Here is a 15280-nt window from a genome sequence, read left to right on the forward strand (position 1 = left end):
ATACAATTAATAAAATTTGTGGCGAACCCACTCGTGATTATGTCTGCAGATTAAATCTATGTCACTGCCACCTTGTCTTTTACCTCAGCATCAATAATGTTGCTCGACTGTTGAATTGTGCAACTTATTCCTTTAATTGTGTAATAGATGTATTGTTATAAGTGTATTTTCCTGTGCAGTGGGTTGAAGTGAAATATGCTGTGTGTGAGATTTCTTCAGATGTGTGTGTGTGTGTGTGTGTGTGTGTGTGTGTGTTTTGTATTAATTAACCATGGGATGTGGTGTTGAGTTCCATGCAAACCGACACACACAGGTGACTACTCGCTGGTCCCAGTGATGACGAAGCTTAGTAACATGTTTAAACTGGATCTGGTTTGTGAGTCGTTGCGTAAGAAAGCTAAATCAGTGTAAAAATGTTTTAATCCTAATTGACCTGTCTCCTGAAACAGGTATAGATTTCCAATGTAGCATTCCATGCTCAGTAGGCCTATAACAGACATACTGCTCTATTTGATATTCTGTATTCTCACATAACTTTCAAATAAACACCCTGTGAAGATGTTTTGTTGTACAACCTTTGCACTGATTGTCTTATCTCAAACTAGACTGAACAAATAGACACAACATTGACTCAGGGACATCTGCCACATTCCTTCTCACGTTGACTATGGCGTCACATTGACCTGACATGTTGTTTTTCCTTTCTAAACTTTAATGCATGTAAAACTAATGCCTCACCCAACTCAGGGTTTGTTTGTGCAGTGAATGACACACTCCCACTCCCACTGTGATGATTTGACTTAAAATTGTACGTGATTTTAGTTAATATTCAAATCAGATGCATTATCAGGCCTAATATGAAATTCCAGGTAAATTTGGTTCCATTCTAGACACCCACTTCGTGTCCATCTGAAAATATGGCCCATAGTAGTGCAGCATTCATACGTATGCATATAAAGTTACTTCTATTTCTAATTTCAGTTCTGAGAGCCTTTTTACCTGCGCCGAGGACATATTTAACATTTGCATTTTTTGTTTGTCGGTTAGTTAACAGGATTACGCAAAAAACTATGCAACCGATTTCCATTCAATATTTTTTGCATGATCCAAGAAAGAACCCAATAAATGTCATTTTTTTACTTTCTTTAAAACTGCGAGATAGGACTTCTTTCAACAGTTTCTATCATTTCTCACAGAATAATGATAACGATGTTGATAAAAAAGGACTGTTGGTAATCACTCTACTGCCAAAAGAAAAGAACTTTGAAATGTATGTTAATCAAATATTTATTTGTTTTAATCCTAAAACACATTAATTAAAATATAAGGTTGTGTCGAACCTGTAACTCTACATGCAGTAACCCTGGTCCCTGTGTGGAATAAATACTTGCAGCAGCCAGCGTTAGAGATATGAAAATAAATATAAGTTTGCTATGGGTAGAGGAAGCCGCATATTACAACTGGAAGTTAGTAAGATCTAGCTTGTAGATGAAGTACTTAAGCGGATTAACATAATGGATCATATATCATACATCAAACAAAACATTACAGGGAGTTGCAGTGAAGTACAGGGTCCAAGTTGCGTCTATCATGATTTTCCCACTTGTCTAAGAAACTAAATTACCAGCCTCGGAATAGAAAGGTTCCGACAAAGGATCACAGCTACTGTTGCATGATGAATGTCATCCTTCAGTAAATGCACTCAGACTTTTTTTACTCCCTAAATAACAGTTTAATAAACTAAAATACAATGCAGACTTAAAATCAAAAATCACATCGGTAGACTCACGTCATTCATTCAAAAGATTCTTTGCCAAGTATCAAATAGTCTTTTTTACACTTAGTAGTTAAATGTTGATCATTTCATGTCACTGTTTTTGAAAGAGTTTTAAAAGAGCAGGCGCACACACAGATCTAAAAACACAGTTAAGAGCTCGTCTATTGGACTTTGTCAATAGTTTTGTTAAAATTCTGCACGACCCCATGAAATCGAATTAAACTGTAATATGTGTATATAGTTGAAGAACTGTATTTGGGTTTTTTCTGTCCAGACTACATGTGGGTGGTATACATTAATGTTCAACAATTCAAAGACTTTTGCCCCCAAGCGAGAAAAAGGAGCTGTGGACATTCTTCTTCATCTTATCTCCCCTATCGATGTTTCACTATCTGTAATTAACCCACAGAGAAGGGTGGACTCTAGGTCATTGACATGCATAAGGCCTATGCTTAAAGCATGTTTTGTGTAAATTTCATTAAATAAATAAATATGCTTGGAGTTATTCAATAATTCCAGTTCACAAGCATGCATAATGCATGTGCTTCGTTAATTTGTGGGGCAGTGAACAGTATTAAGTTTGTGTCACACTTGGGAGGAAAGACATTTTTTCAGAATTAAATAAAAATAGGAAAGAAAAGATCCCTGTCTTCACACAGATGCCTTGCATTGAGCCACGTTGGTGCATAAAGTCATGGAACTGCATCACCTGTGTTTTTGTTACTGAAAACAATGCCCAGACCTTCTTTCTAACCATCTGACACAGAACTATAGATCTCAAGAGAAAAGGACTCAATAAGTAATGTTTTTATAACCATGGATAGATAGTGTTCACATAGTTGAGTTTATGGTCAACATATTTGTATAATCATTTATAGACAGATTATAAATATTCTGCTTGTATTTTCTGGTTACCATCAATCCAAGAACTGCATTTTTAAATATAAAAAGGTACCTTCTCACATAAAAGATTCCAAATATACATCAGGAGCAGTGATATCCCAAGAGTTGCATACAGCAATTCTGGTGTGAATATATACAAATGAATATCATCTATTGTGTCAACAACAAACCAATAGAGGAAGATAAAGAACTCTTTAAAACAGAAATGCTGACCAAGGAAAAGAAAAGTACAGTTGAAAAAAATGGATTGTTTGTGATCATGTCTACGTGCAGAAATGGCAAAGGAGGCTCAGAATGTGTTCTGTGCATTTCAATGAATACAAATACACAAACCTGTGTGTATACAGAAATGTGTGTGTGTGCGCCCGTGGACAAGCGAGGTGCTGCAGGCACAGCCAGCTGTCAGTGACCATTTATAATAGTCTGTGACGTAGACGCTGTGGTGCTGGGCAGGGCTGGAGATGAGGTGGAGGCGCTGGTGAAGAAGTTGTCCTCTCTCAGTTTGAGATGCTCTGGGAGCTCCAGGTTGACTTTGGCCTCCTCGATGTCGTTGTTGATGGCTGCAATGAGGGCTTCTGTTCAGAAAGAGACGAAGACATGCAGAAAACAAGTGAGCGAAGTCAGAGAGTGTGCGTGCGTGCGTGTGCGTGTGAAAGAGTATAGTGTCGTACCAAGAGAGTCATAGCTTCTCTCCGGACGGATGTAGCCCACCATGACCACACTGAGAATCTCCCCATAAAAGTCATCTTTGAACGTGTGAATCACATGAGTCTCCTAGAACCAAAAAAAACATTTCACATTAATTCCCACAAGACACAAACAAGATCAATATTTAGTGCTTCTCTCCAAGTGTTTTCAAACCAGAATGAAGAAGAACAGTTTGCCCTGTGTGTGCATGTGACATTTGTAAAATTAAGGAGTTGCTAAATAAATTAAGCATACAATAAAATTAAAGTAATCAAATAAGACGGCCATTTTGAAAACAGCGTTTGCACCAAACACTTTATTTAGCACGACTCGCTTTTCAACACAATGGGTTTTCATTTAATACTTGACAGTTTTGCACATGTGCAATCTCCATACTTCAAATTCACTGCTGACAAAATGCTGCTTTCTCATTGTTACATAGTGAAAAAAGAAAATCTACATAGGGATGTAAATTGTTCAGAACAAAAAAAAGTGTAAAGTGTAAAGTACACTTTCTTTACTTTATTCTTCATCCTAAAGTTTTCACTCAACACGAAATTGCTATCCTTGTTATTTCGTGGACTTTTGAGGCAGCAGTCTTTCGCCTCATGCAGTCCTGCTTACATGCCGTTTAATAGTCAAGGCTAATTAAACCATTTAATTTGATTTGTCATGACATTTCTTTCTCCGCTTGACTACAAACTTCAGTGTGATCCAGACTCCTGGAAACATTTGGAATGAACGGTCGTCTAGAAATAATGAAATTGGAGCCGTTTTTGTCTCACATGCTACAAGTGATATTTGTTTGGATAGTTTTTCTTGAACCTTGATGGAACTAACTACATTAATAGGAAGCATATTAAACCTGTTATGAAATCTAAACTATATTCAAGTGAAAACAATGTATTTTACTGTTTAAATATAGCATGAAATGAAACAAACCATGACACTGGCAACAATCAGTCCTTTTAACATTCTGCAACCAGCATTCATGTGCAACCATAAGTGAAACCATGTACACGGATGATCATTTTTCTTCAGTGAGTGCCCACATTCACCCTGTAGCTCTGTATAATCCAATCTCAAAACGTTTAATTTTAGTTACTCCGATTTTCTTAAATTTTCATGTTTTGTCGCACTGTCTGAAATCTTACTTGCACCCAGGGCTGTGGGTTAAGAAGGGGGCTTGTGACCAGACCATCGCTGCCTTGAAACCACAGGTGGTCAAAGACTGACATCTAATAGATTTCCAATGTGAATACTCTCTTTCAGACTAATACAGCGCTTATCTTGTGCTTACCATGGACTTTTTGGTATTTTTGTAGTAAGGATTCCAGCCAATGCTCATCACCATTTTGTGGAGATCCCCATTACCCACGCAGGCCCAGCCGTAGTAGATTCCTGTGTTGATATCGGCCGGAAGATTGTCCACCACCGAGTCTGGGAAGTTGGCTGGAGATGAGAAGGAAAGAAAAAAAAGGCTCAGTACGTAAGCTCTGCCTGAGAAGTGAAATTAAGTTGGTTTCTTGCTGGATGGCAGAGAAGATAAAGACTTAGAACACAAACTATTTGGAGAAACCTTGAAGTAGCCGTGAAGTTCTATTATATTTGTAGATATTTTTTTTTCTTTTTACTCAGTAGATGTCATTGTTCCCTTTATAGGAATAAATCAAGTAACTTATGTCCAATTTAAAGGGATCTTCATGAGTTGTGTATATATTCTGTTCACATTCTATATATTGTTTATGACTGATGAATGACTGATATTTTTGCACTATCATCTCGCTGCTGTTACATGGCAAATCTCGTTGTGGTGCTAAAAAAAAAAAAAAAAGAGTTCTCTTATATCTTATCTGCCAAGAAAGTTATGTTTTCACCACTGTTTGTTTGTTTGTGAGCAAAATTACACAAAAACTACCCAATGGATTCCTATGAAACTTAGGAGGGTGTGGTGTGAGTCAGGAAGGAACCCATACAATGTTGGTGCTGATCTGGATCTGGGAGTAGATCAATGATTTCTATTTCTTTTTTGTATTCCCAGGGAGTGGGAGTAACACTTGGATCTTGATTTTATTTAATCCCGCACATTTGGGGAACTGATTTCAACGAGTGTGGGAAATTTGGTGCAGCTTGATTGAATGCAAGGGGTCTGCTGGGCCTTGGTTGAGGTGTGCGCTCCACTGAGCTCCATACCAGTTGCAAACCGCATTTACAAAAATCATTTGGAATATTTTTCTTTGCATCATTGTGGATTTTGGATCTTGTGTCTCAATAGCGGGTTTTTTTTTTTAACGCATACAACACAGTGAGTCTCACAATCCCAACAAAAGACCTAAAATACTCACAAGCCCAGTCCGAATGGGTAAAGGACAACTAATTACAGTGAGTCCCTAGTTCCCTGCTTCCAACTTCAAAACGCCATTAACTACTGCATGTCCGGGTAGTAGAGAGATTAACAACAATAACTCATGTATCATTATTATGGTCTTTAGCTGCAGATACGATTAGCTTTCTAGTAGACTAGGTGGTGGCAGCTTCAGATCATTCATGTAATCCCTTCGTTACATTATGACCATTATTAAATATCATTGTTGTCGCCATCTCACAAGTTCCACCGTTAGTCCGTTGACGCAAACAAACAAATGTCCGGTGGCTGCGTAAAAACGTGTCGTCATAAACACGCCAGTGCGACTCCAGTACCTCACACCAACTGACTTGAATGAATGGACAGTGAACGATATCTGCCAATCGATCCGCTGACAGACAGTAACATGTGGGCAGACGCGAGCTGTCAGTGCTGCGGTGACTTCCGCGCCCCACTCCGGGTTTCTGGCTCCCCGCTACTGAGACCGATTCACAGTGACCTTACGTCACCTGCGTCCGCCAGGATCCAGGTTGAAGGGCTCACACTGACCGACGACCCACTCACCTGTGGGAATCCCCAGTTCTTTGCTTCCTCTGCCGAAGCCTCTGATGACCTCTCCCCGGCAGAAGTACGGGAGACTCTTCATGGCTGGTGTCCCGGTGATTGTCGGCTGCGTGTCCGGTGAACGCAGTAGAATGACCTCGAACGACACAAGGAAGTCGGAGCGGCCAACCAGCCCGCACTTAGCTGTGGGCTAGCTCGGTTAGCAAAGGCTGAGTCCGTGCGGGTGTCAGAGTCCGTCCTTGAGCCGAGGTGAAGCTTCAGCCTCTGGGTAGTTAGCTCGGGGTTGATAAAGTTGAACCGGAGCAGCTGTAACACTTCACCAGCTACACCAGCTAAGCTAACCGCTGCTAGCCTCATCAGCCGGTACGACGGGTCTTATTCACGGGTGTTGGCTGTGCGGTGGTTGAGGATGACGGTCCCGGTGAGTCTCGGGTTCTCCGGCTGTGTGACGCTGGAAGTTAAACCCGGTGATCGAGGAAAACCACCGATGTTACGTATGTTTTACACATCTGCGTCCGCTTCTGGTGACGTCATGGACCGCGTGACCGCAGCGGGCGTGGAGAGGCATGCTGCTTTCACGTGTCGTAGGAAGATTTTCAGCTGGATGGTTTTTTTGGGGGTTATGGGAAATGAAATGTGGAAATCCATCAGCAAGTTGTGGGGAATCCATGTAGCAAACGTTAACTCGCTGCTGCGCACTGTTCACAGGTCCTGGCTTGTTTTGTCAGGACAACATTCATCATCAGGGTGCTCACGGTTTCAAATTGTGGACAGATAAAGACTGACTTCAAAATGAAATGTGACAGGTTAGCCATGCCCTTTTTATTATCTCAAGGTACTTTTCCTTGAAACATCCAATATCAGGTTGCTCAAAGATCCATGGACAAGCCCTGCATGTGCCAGACATGCACCCAGGTCTGATCCTCCTGTGGTGGACCTGCCTCAGAAGCAGGAGTCTTGTGATTAAAAGGCTGAAACCTGATGACGCTAAGGTACACACCTGAAAATATGTCCCTAGCATCCACTGCTGGTCAATAACATCCAATAACATCAACTGGTGGTAGGCACAAATTTGTGCGGTAGAACATACAAGGGATAGTCTCCATCTTGTCCTATGTTAAAAAAGGGGAACGTGTATAGTTTAAAAAGGTATAGAGGTAAAGATGTTGATGCCACATGGCTTTCTGCCATACAAGCCAGAAGCCAGTCAGATTTACCTTTAGCCTCAGTGTACCCTCAAGTTCGGCCTGAATCGTTGATTACAAGGGCAAAACACTTGATGATGCGAAGGTGCTCAACTGAAGTTATGTCCCTAACATCCGCTGGTGGCCGCTAACACCTGCTAACTGGTAGTTGATAACTTATTGTGCAGGAGACCTTCAAATGTACAAGGGATATTCACCATCTTGTCCTATGTTCTAAAATACATTGTAAAGTCTAGACCTAGCTAAATTATAGAGAACTCAACAGTTCCACAACGAGCACTTTGGCTGCTATTGAGAAAAAACTGCCTCGAGCAGTTGGGATGAGTGGGGGAAAATGGTGAAGAGAAGAGAGGAGAGTTGGGTGGAAAAGAGGGGAGAGAAGAGAGAAGAGATAGAGACAGACTGTTTTCTAACCGTCATATTTAAGCCATGAATCATAATTAATATTGATTTGAGTGTATATATCATCTCAAATATTTCTTTGTAGTCGAGAGTCATTACATGAATTACTCTATTACTGAGGTGAATGACACTACGTGATATACAGTCAAATAGTTTTGCTCAGTGTTAAGTTTTTTAAAGTTTATCACTGAGTTAGAGCACAGTTCAAGTGTGATTGCTAAGCTTAGTTAACCAGCAGACTCTACTTCAGCTCTTAAATCCTGTTGATGAAGCTTCTTTCCAACAATGCAGTTTTCCAGCAGTATTTTATTCTCAAAAATGCATTATACCTCAGATTGTGATCTTTTGGTGTTTGTCCGCAACCACTAGAGGGTGGCATTCCCAAGTATTTAGCCCATGGCCCAGATTATGCTGACACTATTTTAGCCCGTAAAAATATATATTTAAATCTTAGGGACATACAAGAATGACTAATAGATCATTACAAAGACAAATATTAATTAAGAAAATATATAAATTTTTGTTGATTTAAAAAATGCCACAGTAGTTCAGTCTGACGAAGAGGCCTTGTGGGTGAGGACATATTCATCAACAGAGGCAGCTGCTTTAAAAACATCCCAAACCTGATAGTTATTCAAATGTTTGTGTGTGTATCACTGGCAGATGTTTTTCTTGAAGTCTTCCTTCATCACCTTTTAACTGTTTGACAATAACTTCATCAATCATTGAACTACAGCCAGGTTCATCACTTTTTTGGGTCCCCTGACCCTGGAAACATTGCCGTTGTTGTTTTCGCAATTTGCAACGCGTTTCTGTATTTGCATGTATTGGGACTTTTTTCAGCGCATGTGTCCTCAAATTGATGAAGTTGTTTTCTTACATTGCACATGTTTTTCTATTTGGATGTGTTTTCTTAATTTACAGTGCGTTCGGCCACCGTACATATGGTATATTGTGGCTTCATTAAATCCATGCAGCCCCATGTGGGACACACATGTTAATTAACCTGCAGACTCCAAATCAGCTCTTTAATCCTATCGGCGAAGCTTCTTTACAACTTTGTTTGCAGTTTCTGCAGTGTTTTATTCTTGAAAACCCGAAGAGTCCAAATCCCTGACAATATTTGCAAATTTAAATAGTTACAAAAATTTCAAGGCTAATTGCAGGAGCTAATTTTAAACAGCTTTCAGGCATTTTTACACTTAAAAAAAGTGTGAGGTTAGTTCCTGTGTTATCTATTCTTTAATTTGATTCATAAATACATGGTTTTATTTTTGAAAAGCGCACACAGGAAGTTGTGCTTCCTACTCATGGGTAGACCAGAACAAGTGCACCCAACAGGTCTGATCACATAGTGGTAAAGGGAGTGATAGAGGATAAAGTCAAAAATGAAACTCTAATCTGATGTGCTGCTGGTAAATTCACAGGTAAGACACATTTATCTACTCTACTCTTCAGCTCAACCAAAGTAATTGAGTGTTAATTCATGATTTCTGCCTGAATAATGTTCATTTCACTGAATGTCTGTGCTTTCACCTCACAGATCTGTTTCGATTAATTTAAAAATATAAATTAGTTTTATCATTATTCAACAATACATTCTGTTTGCTTTACACGTATTATGCTTATTATTGAAAGTGGTCTCAGAGTTTTAGACCCAACTTTTTTTTCCTCAAACACATGGTAGTCTACAGGATTAAAAAATATATATCTGATAGCAGAGATTAAAGTAAACATTGACATGAATTAATAAAGTAAAAACCAGACATGGGCCTTGATAAAAACAATGATGTCATAGGGTGACTGAACTACTATGGCAACGTAACTAATCAATAAGTAAATATATGAATAAGAATGTCAGATACAGGAAAATGTTTTATTTATCTTCTTTTATCTTATGGAGTCTTTTTGGTGTAGAGTAGTTTCTGTGGATAATGTTGAACTGCGAGAGCCTGTGTTGTACAAAGAGTTTAGCGCCTCAAATAGTGACCTTCACCATTTTACCTCCAACTACTTTGAAATATTTAATTAATGTAATTGTTGACAAAACGGGAGGAACTTCTGCATAGTTACCATTTTTTTTAACCTCCAGATCTTAATCTTTGGCCTTTTTCTTCATTTGTGTGTGTGTGCTTCTATTCTGTGGGTGATTGTCTGTCCAATTAAAATTGATAGTTGTATTTCTAGTTCATGTGTCAACAGTATCTCCAGGGAAACGTGGACTTTGTTTTACAGTTATGTTACACACAGTCATCTTACTGGTTTTATGGCTTCTTAATGTATCTTTTTATGTCAAAGCAAGGTGGCACCGGCCAGTTTTCTTGTACCAAGACGTAAAACAGGATATGAAAATGAAAAAAAATAAATAAGCAACAAACAGAAACATATTATTATAAACCTTGCTGTTACGTGACTGGTATTTTACTTTGATGTAAGTATCTTAAAATATTGTTCCTTGTGTTAATATTGGTATAAAATTCAAATATTAACCAGGAAATAGTTGACCATTATCTCCATTGCAACATCATAACCTCATTGGGCCTCATTCACTAACATGTGCACAGGAATGTTCTTAGTCTCTGAAGAAATTATGCGTGTGCGCAAAATCGTACCATCCGATTTTGTTCTCAGCACCATGCATAAGTTTGTGAATCAGAATCATTCTAAATCGACAGATTTAGCTCTCTGTGATTAGCATACTGCCACTCTTCAATTTCTCCATATAAGGTCCTCCGTGTGTCATGAAGAGAGCGCTGTGCTGAACAGTTGAAGTTATAAGAGACGACCCCAAAAGGTGAAAAACACTGTTAAAGTGCCCGGAACGATCCGGAGTCATGATCCGACATCATCGATTAATAACTGAATACATGTGATTATCAGTACACACACACTCTCTCACACACACACACACACACACACACACACACTCCTGCAGATTACGATTTAGCGCTTCATTGTTGCAGAAGAAGCGATGCCCCATTTATCCAGAAACATGAATATGATTTCAGCAGGTTTTTATAGAGATGATGAGGATGGAATGACGTCAATTTCATAGTTATTTAATACATCTGGTCAATGCATGACAAATTTCTTTTTTAAAATAAATGGAGTTTGATATACTATGCATTTATTTAAAAGGGTGTGTTTACATTTTCTAGGACAGCCAGGCCTTCATCATTTTTGTGTACGCATGGTCTAAGGAAGTTCTAAATTTGTGGAATACATCCAGAACTCACACTGCAAAAAGACACATAACAGTTACTCCTCTCCCACAATGAGGCTACTGAAACCAGGCAGGTTTCTACTGGTCCTGACAATCACCATTGCACTGGGATCACTATGGATCCTCTCCCTACTTACTCGCAGTAAACCAGGCTGGAATCCCAGCTCCGTTCTCAGGTACAGCTGGTTGGAGTATACAGACTCTGATGACAGCCCAGAGAAAGTGTGCAACTGCTCAGCTATCCTGCAGGGAGAGAGGGAGGCACTGGAGCAGGCCAAATTACTGACCATCACCAAAGACTTCCACAAGAGTGTTCACATCCCTGATGAACATTACATGAATGCAACCAAAGACTGCAGGTGTGTTGATTTAATCTACAGAATTTAGAAGTTTTACTTTGCCAATATTTGAATAATGAATTTCACTTAAATCACTAAAAGTTCTTTGTTTAATATTGTTTATTGACAGTGCATTCAAATTAAGAAGAAAATACCTAACATCTCCGTTGAGCCATGAAGAAGAGGAGTTCCCCCTGGCATACTCTATGGTTGTGCATCATAAGGTATGCAGATTCTAAAGCCTGAATTTTAATTTAAATAAACTTTAAAAGTGGAGTAAACAATTTACTTAAAAGTCATCAATCAAAGAAGCTCTTCACCACTGTTTGTGAATTTCCGTTATGTTCAAGTACACAAAATAGATACATTATTCATATATTTTGTTATATGCTCATAGGTGCAGAGCTTTGAGCGACTGCTGCGAGCCATCTACGCACCTCAAAATATATATTGTGTCCATGTGGACAAAAAGGCAAAATCCTCAGTCTTATTTGCCATCTGGGCAATTATTGACTGCTTCCCGAACATCTTCATGGTCAGCCAGCCTGTTGACGTGGTCTATGCTGCCTGGCCACGTGTCCAGGCTGACCTTAACTGTATGGCGGATCTCTATAACACCAGCACAAAATGGAAATACTTCATCAACCTTTGTGGCCAAGATTTCCCTCTGAAAACCAACTTGGAGATTGTAAGGACTCTGCGTTCACTGAAGGGCGGGAACAGCTTAGAGTCAGAAAAAATGCCTGCAGGAAAAGTGTGGAGAGTGAGAAATGCACACGAAATAATAGATGGAGGAATCCAGGTACCTATATTGCATTACATATATTTATAAAGGAAACATTAGAACTTACTGGTCATCACTTTAACATTAATTCACTCTTTCAACCCCCTCAGGGAACAGGAAAGGCAAAGGAGCCTCCTCCCTTCAACATGCCCATAATGTCTGGAAATGCCTACTTTGTGGTTAGCCGTGGCTACATCCGCAGTGTGTTGGAGGACGGCCGAGTGCTGGCACTGATGGAGTGGGCCAAAGACACCTACAGTCCTGATGAATTTCTCTGGGCAACCATTCAGCGAATGCCCGGAGTTCCTGGCTCAACACGGCCCCACAGCAAATATGACATGTCAGACGTCAATGCCATCGCTCGCCTGGTGAAGTGGCAGTGGCACGAGGGGTCGCAGGCTTCACCGGACGCGTTGTACCCAGAGTGTCAAGGCAGCCACGTCAGGGCAATATGCGTATATGGTGCTGGGGACTTAAAGTGGTTGCTCAAGCAGCATCATCTCTTTGCCAACAAGTTTGACATAGACACAGACCCCGTTGCTGTCTACTGTTTGGAGAAATATCTCAGAAAAAGGGCACTGTCTGAGTTACAATAGATATATTTTAGATTTTTCATAGCAACCGAGAATGGCATTCAATTCAAACCTTTATTAATACAGGGAAAGGCCATGGCGCAGCACGTGATTCAATTTCAAGATGTATTTTAAATTTGTTTATAATTCTAGTGTGATGAACACAAATTAAAATGTTTCATTAGTGGCACTATATTATTCAGTCGTATTACGGTTATTCGAGCAATTTATCAGTGTTACGATCAAAAATCCTGCAGTGGCGGACTGCACATCGGTAGCACCTGGACATTTCCCAGTGGCCTGATGGTCGCTCTGGCTTTCCTTGACCAGCGATAATATAGCAAGCAGGACCACCAACGTAATCACGTCTCTCTGCGATGCACACAGCAGCCAAAGATATTAATATTCATAATAATAATTGTGAAAAGGGAGCTTTCTCCCCCTTTTTCACTAGGCGCTGTCTCCCTATATTAAAACATTTGGTCATTTGATTATTATTAGAATTTTGATTATCAATTAGATTATGTAGATAATCTGGTTTTGAGTTGTGTGTTGAATTATTTTACAGCATGTATGTGTTGACAGTTTATTTTGTTATGTCTGTGATGTTGCTCTGTTTGATTGTTGTTTTTCCAGATCTGTGCATGGGGTCAGATCAGCAGGTCGATCAGGGAGAGGTGTGTAGGATCAGGTCTCTGAGAAAGGAGGGGCTGGGCAGACTCAAGGTGACAGAGAATGGGTGACGTGTGCTGCATTAGATGACATTTCAGTCAACCTATTGCATTTATCTGCTGTATTCTTGCAGATAGGTTGAATTGATAGGTCAGCAGTAGCACATAGTCCAAACTGGGTCTTGTCTTGAGTGTGAAACCTGTGTTCCATGCAGGTGAGGCTATAAAGCAAAATGCCAGTCAGTAGTGAGGGGGGGAGAGGAGTTGGCAGCTTTTTCTTTCTTTAGTATGATTTAGTTTTTTTTGCATTTCCCAGGGATATTTTTGTAGAACCTTTTTGTTAATGAACTACTTTTCCTTCCAGGGAAAGGCTCTCCCACCCACGACCTGACCATTACCTTTGACAACTCTGTGTTATCCCCCACCCAGACTGCTAGGAACCTGGGTGTGACACTGGACAGTCAACTCTCCCTTACTGCCAACATTACTGCAACAACACGTTCCTGTAGATCAGGGGTGTCCAAACTACGGCCCGCGGGCCAACTGCGGCCCGCCATCCATTTTTAATTGGCCCGTATCAAAGTCTAAAAATATAATGGACTATGGCCCACTGTATTGCACTTCTTAGTTTAAACACTAGGTGGCGCTATTGTCTTGAACAAGGCAGCGTCTCCACAAAGCAAGCAATCGAAGAAAAAATTTGCTCAGCGTCACCAGAAATGCCGGAACCGAAGAGACGCAAGATTGCAAGCGAGTGCAGAAAATGTCAGACTCGGTGGAAAAATGAATATTTTTTCATAGAAACCAAGGGGAAGTGTGTTTGTTTGATTTGCAATGAGAGTGTTGCCGTGATGAAAGAGTACAATGTACGACGGCATTATGAAACGAAACATCAGACCTTCACGTCCTACACTGGCGCCGAGCGGAAAGAGAAGGTAAAGCAAATGGCAGCTAGCCTGCTAACGCAGCAACAGTTTTTCCGTGCTAACAAAGCTCAAGAAAATGCAACAATAGCCAGTTATGAAGTATATCCGTGCGAAGCTCCGTCTCTTCGAGTCACAACTGCGCAACTTCAATGTAGCGCACTTTGTTAAGATTAAAATCTAGGTTTTCCTTTGAATATTTGTTAAGACTAAAATCTATGTTTTCCTTTGAATATTTGTTAAGACTAAAATCTATGTTTTCCTTTGAATATTGTTAAGACTAAAATCTATGTTTTTCTTTGAATATGTGTCTGTGAAGATGGCAATGAAACTGAACTAAACAAGTGCAGTATGTTGGACAGGGGTGGGGCAGGGGCAGTTTGGGCTGAATATGTGGGAAAATGTGCGGCCTTCACATAGTGACTGATAGTAGCCGTTGCTGGCTGGTTTTAATCTTGAAGTTGATTGTTGTGTGTGGGTGTGTGCGTCACATCGCAGTTCAGTCTTGCACCTGTCTGATAATGCCTGTTTGAGAAGACTGTACATCTGTGGCATACAATACACTGTACTTTAACTTGTTCTCATACCTAACTTACTATATTACAGCATAAACTCCATTAGCTTTATTTCAAAAATCACACATAGATGAATGCACTGTTTTCTTAAAAAACTGTGACATACCCTTAGAAAGAATTCAAGCAGCTGCCACTAGGGTCTGAAGGACAGATAGGAAAGGCGTTGTTTTGTCTAGAAAATGCGCATGCCATACTGAAAGCTCACAAGCTGTCAGCCGATTCAAGGCTTGTTTTAAAACACCAAACCAAACACTGTCAGAATGTAAAGATTTGTCCCAGCTACTGTCAAAG

At 40.1% G+C, this 15280-nt stretch overlaps 2 protein-coding genes across 4 annotated transcripts; one reads left to right on the forward strand and one right to left on the reverse strand.

Annotated features, from left to right (window-relative positions):
* Positions 1-1271: 1271 nt before the first annotated feature.
* rfk (riboflavin kinase) lies at positions 1272-6827 on the reverse strand. The gene is made up of 4 exons (XM_035165681.2): positions 6297-6827; positions 4668-4819; positions 3352-3454; positions 1272-3255 (listed from the first exon to the last, which is right to left on the reverse strand). Exons 1-4 carry the CDS (start codon positions 6376-6378, stop codon positions 3083-3085), a joined length of 510 nt encoding a protein of 169 aa, XP_035021572.1. The 5' UTR covers positions 6379-6827; the 3' UTR covers positions 1272-3082.
* A 54-nt stretch (positions 6828-6881) lies between these two features.
* LOC118114918 (beta-1,3-galactosyl-O-glycosyl-glycoprotein beta-1,6-N-acetylglucosaminyltransferase) lies at positions 6882-14573 on the forward strand. Of its 3 annotated transcripts, XR_004697517.2 has the most exons (7): positions 6882-9330; positions 10631-10697; positions 11062-11485; positions 11595-11688; positions 11862-12266; positions 12359-13545; positions 13856-14573. XR_004697517.2 is itself a non-coding variant. In XM_035165679.2 (6 exons), the coding sequence occupies exons 3-6, from the start codon at positions 11178-11180 to the stop codon at positions 12842-12844; spliced, it is 1293 nt and encodes a 430-aa protein (XP_035021570.2). In that variant the 5' UTR covers positions 6882-9330; positions 10631-10697; positions 11062-11177; the 3' UTR covers positions 12845-14573. The 3 variants fall into 3 exon arrangements, 2 of the variants coding, with proteins under 2 accessions (XP_035021570.2, XP_047197355.1); XM_035165679.2 differs by having other exon boundaries at positions 12359-14573; XM_047341399.1 differs by lacking the exon at positions 10631-10697 and having other exon boundaries at positions 12359-14573.
* The last annotated feature ends 707 nt before the right edge of the window (positions 14574-15280 follow it).

Source organism: Hippoglossus stenolepis, chromosome 9, assembly GCF_022539355.2.
Source record: "Hippoglossus stenolepis isolate QCI-W04-F060 chromosome 9, HSTE1.2, whole genome shotgun sequence".
Classification (NCBI taxonomy): domain Eukaryota; kingdom Metazoa; phylum Chordata; class Actinopteri; order Pleuronectiformes; family Pleuronectidae; genus Hippoglossus; species Hippoglossus stenolepis.

Coding starts and splice junctions, on each gene's coding strand:
- rfk (XM_035165681.2), bottom strand. CDS start 6,378: ATGAAGAGTCTCCCGTACTTCTGCCGGGGAGAGGTCATCAGAGGCTTC. Junction 4,820..6,296: donor AGAACTGGGGATTCCCACAG/GTGAGTGGGTCG, acceptor TCTCATCTCCAG/CCAACTTCCCAGACTCGGTG. Junction 3,455..4,667: donor AAAATACCAAAAAGTCCATG/GTAAGCACAAGA, acceptor TTTTGGTTCTAG/GAGACTCATGTGATTCACAC.
- LOC118114918 (XM_035165679.2), top strand. CDS start 11,178: ATGAGGCTACTGAAACCAGGCAGGTTTCTACTGGTCCTGACAATCACC. Junction 11,689..11,861: donor CTATGGTTGTGCATCATAAG/GTATGCAGATTC, acceptor ATATGCTCATAG/GTGCAGAGCTTTGAGCGACT. Junction 12,267..12,358: donor TAATAGATGGAGGAATCCAG/GTACCTATATTG, acceptor CAACCCCCTCAG/GGAACAGGAAAGGCAAAGGA.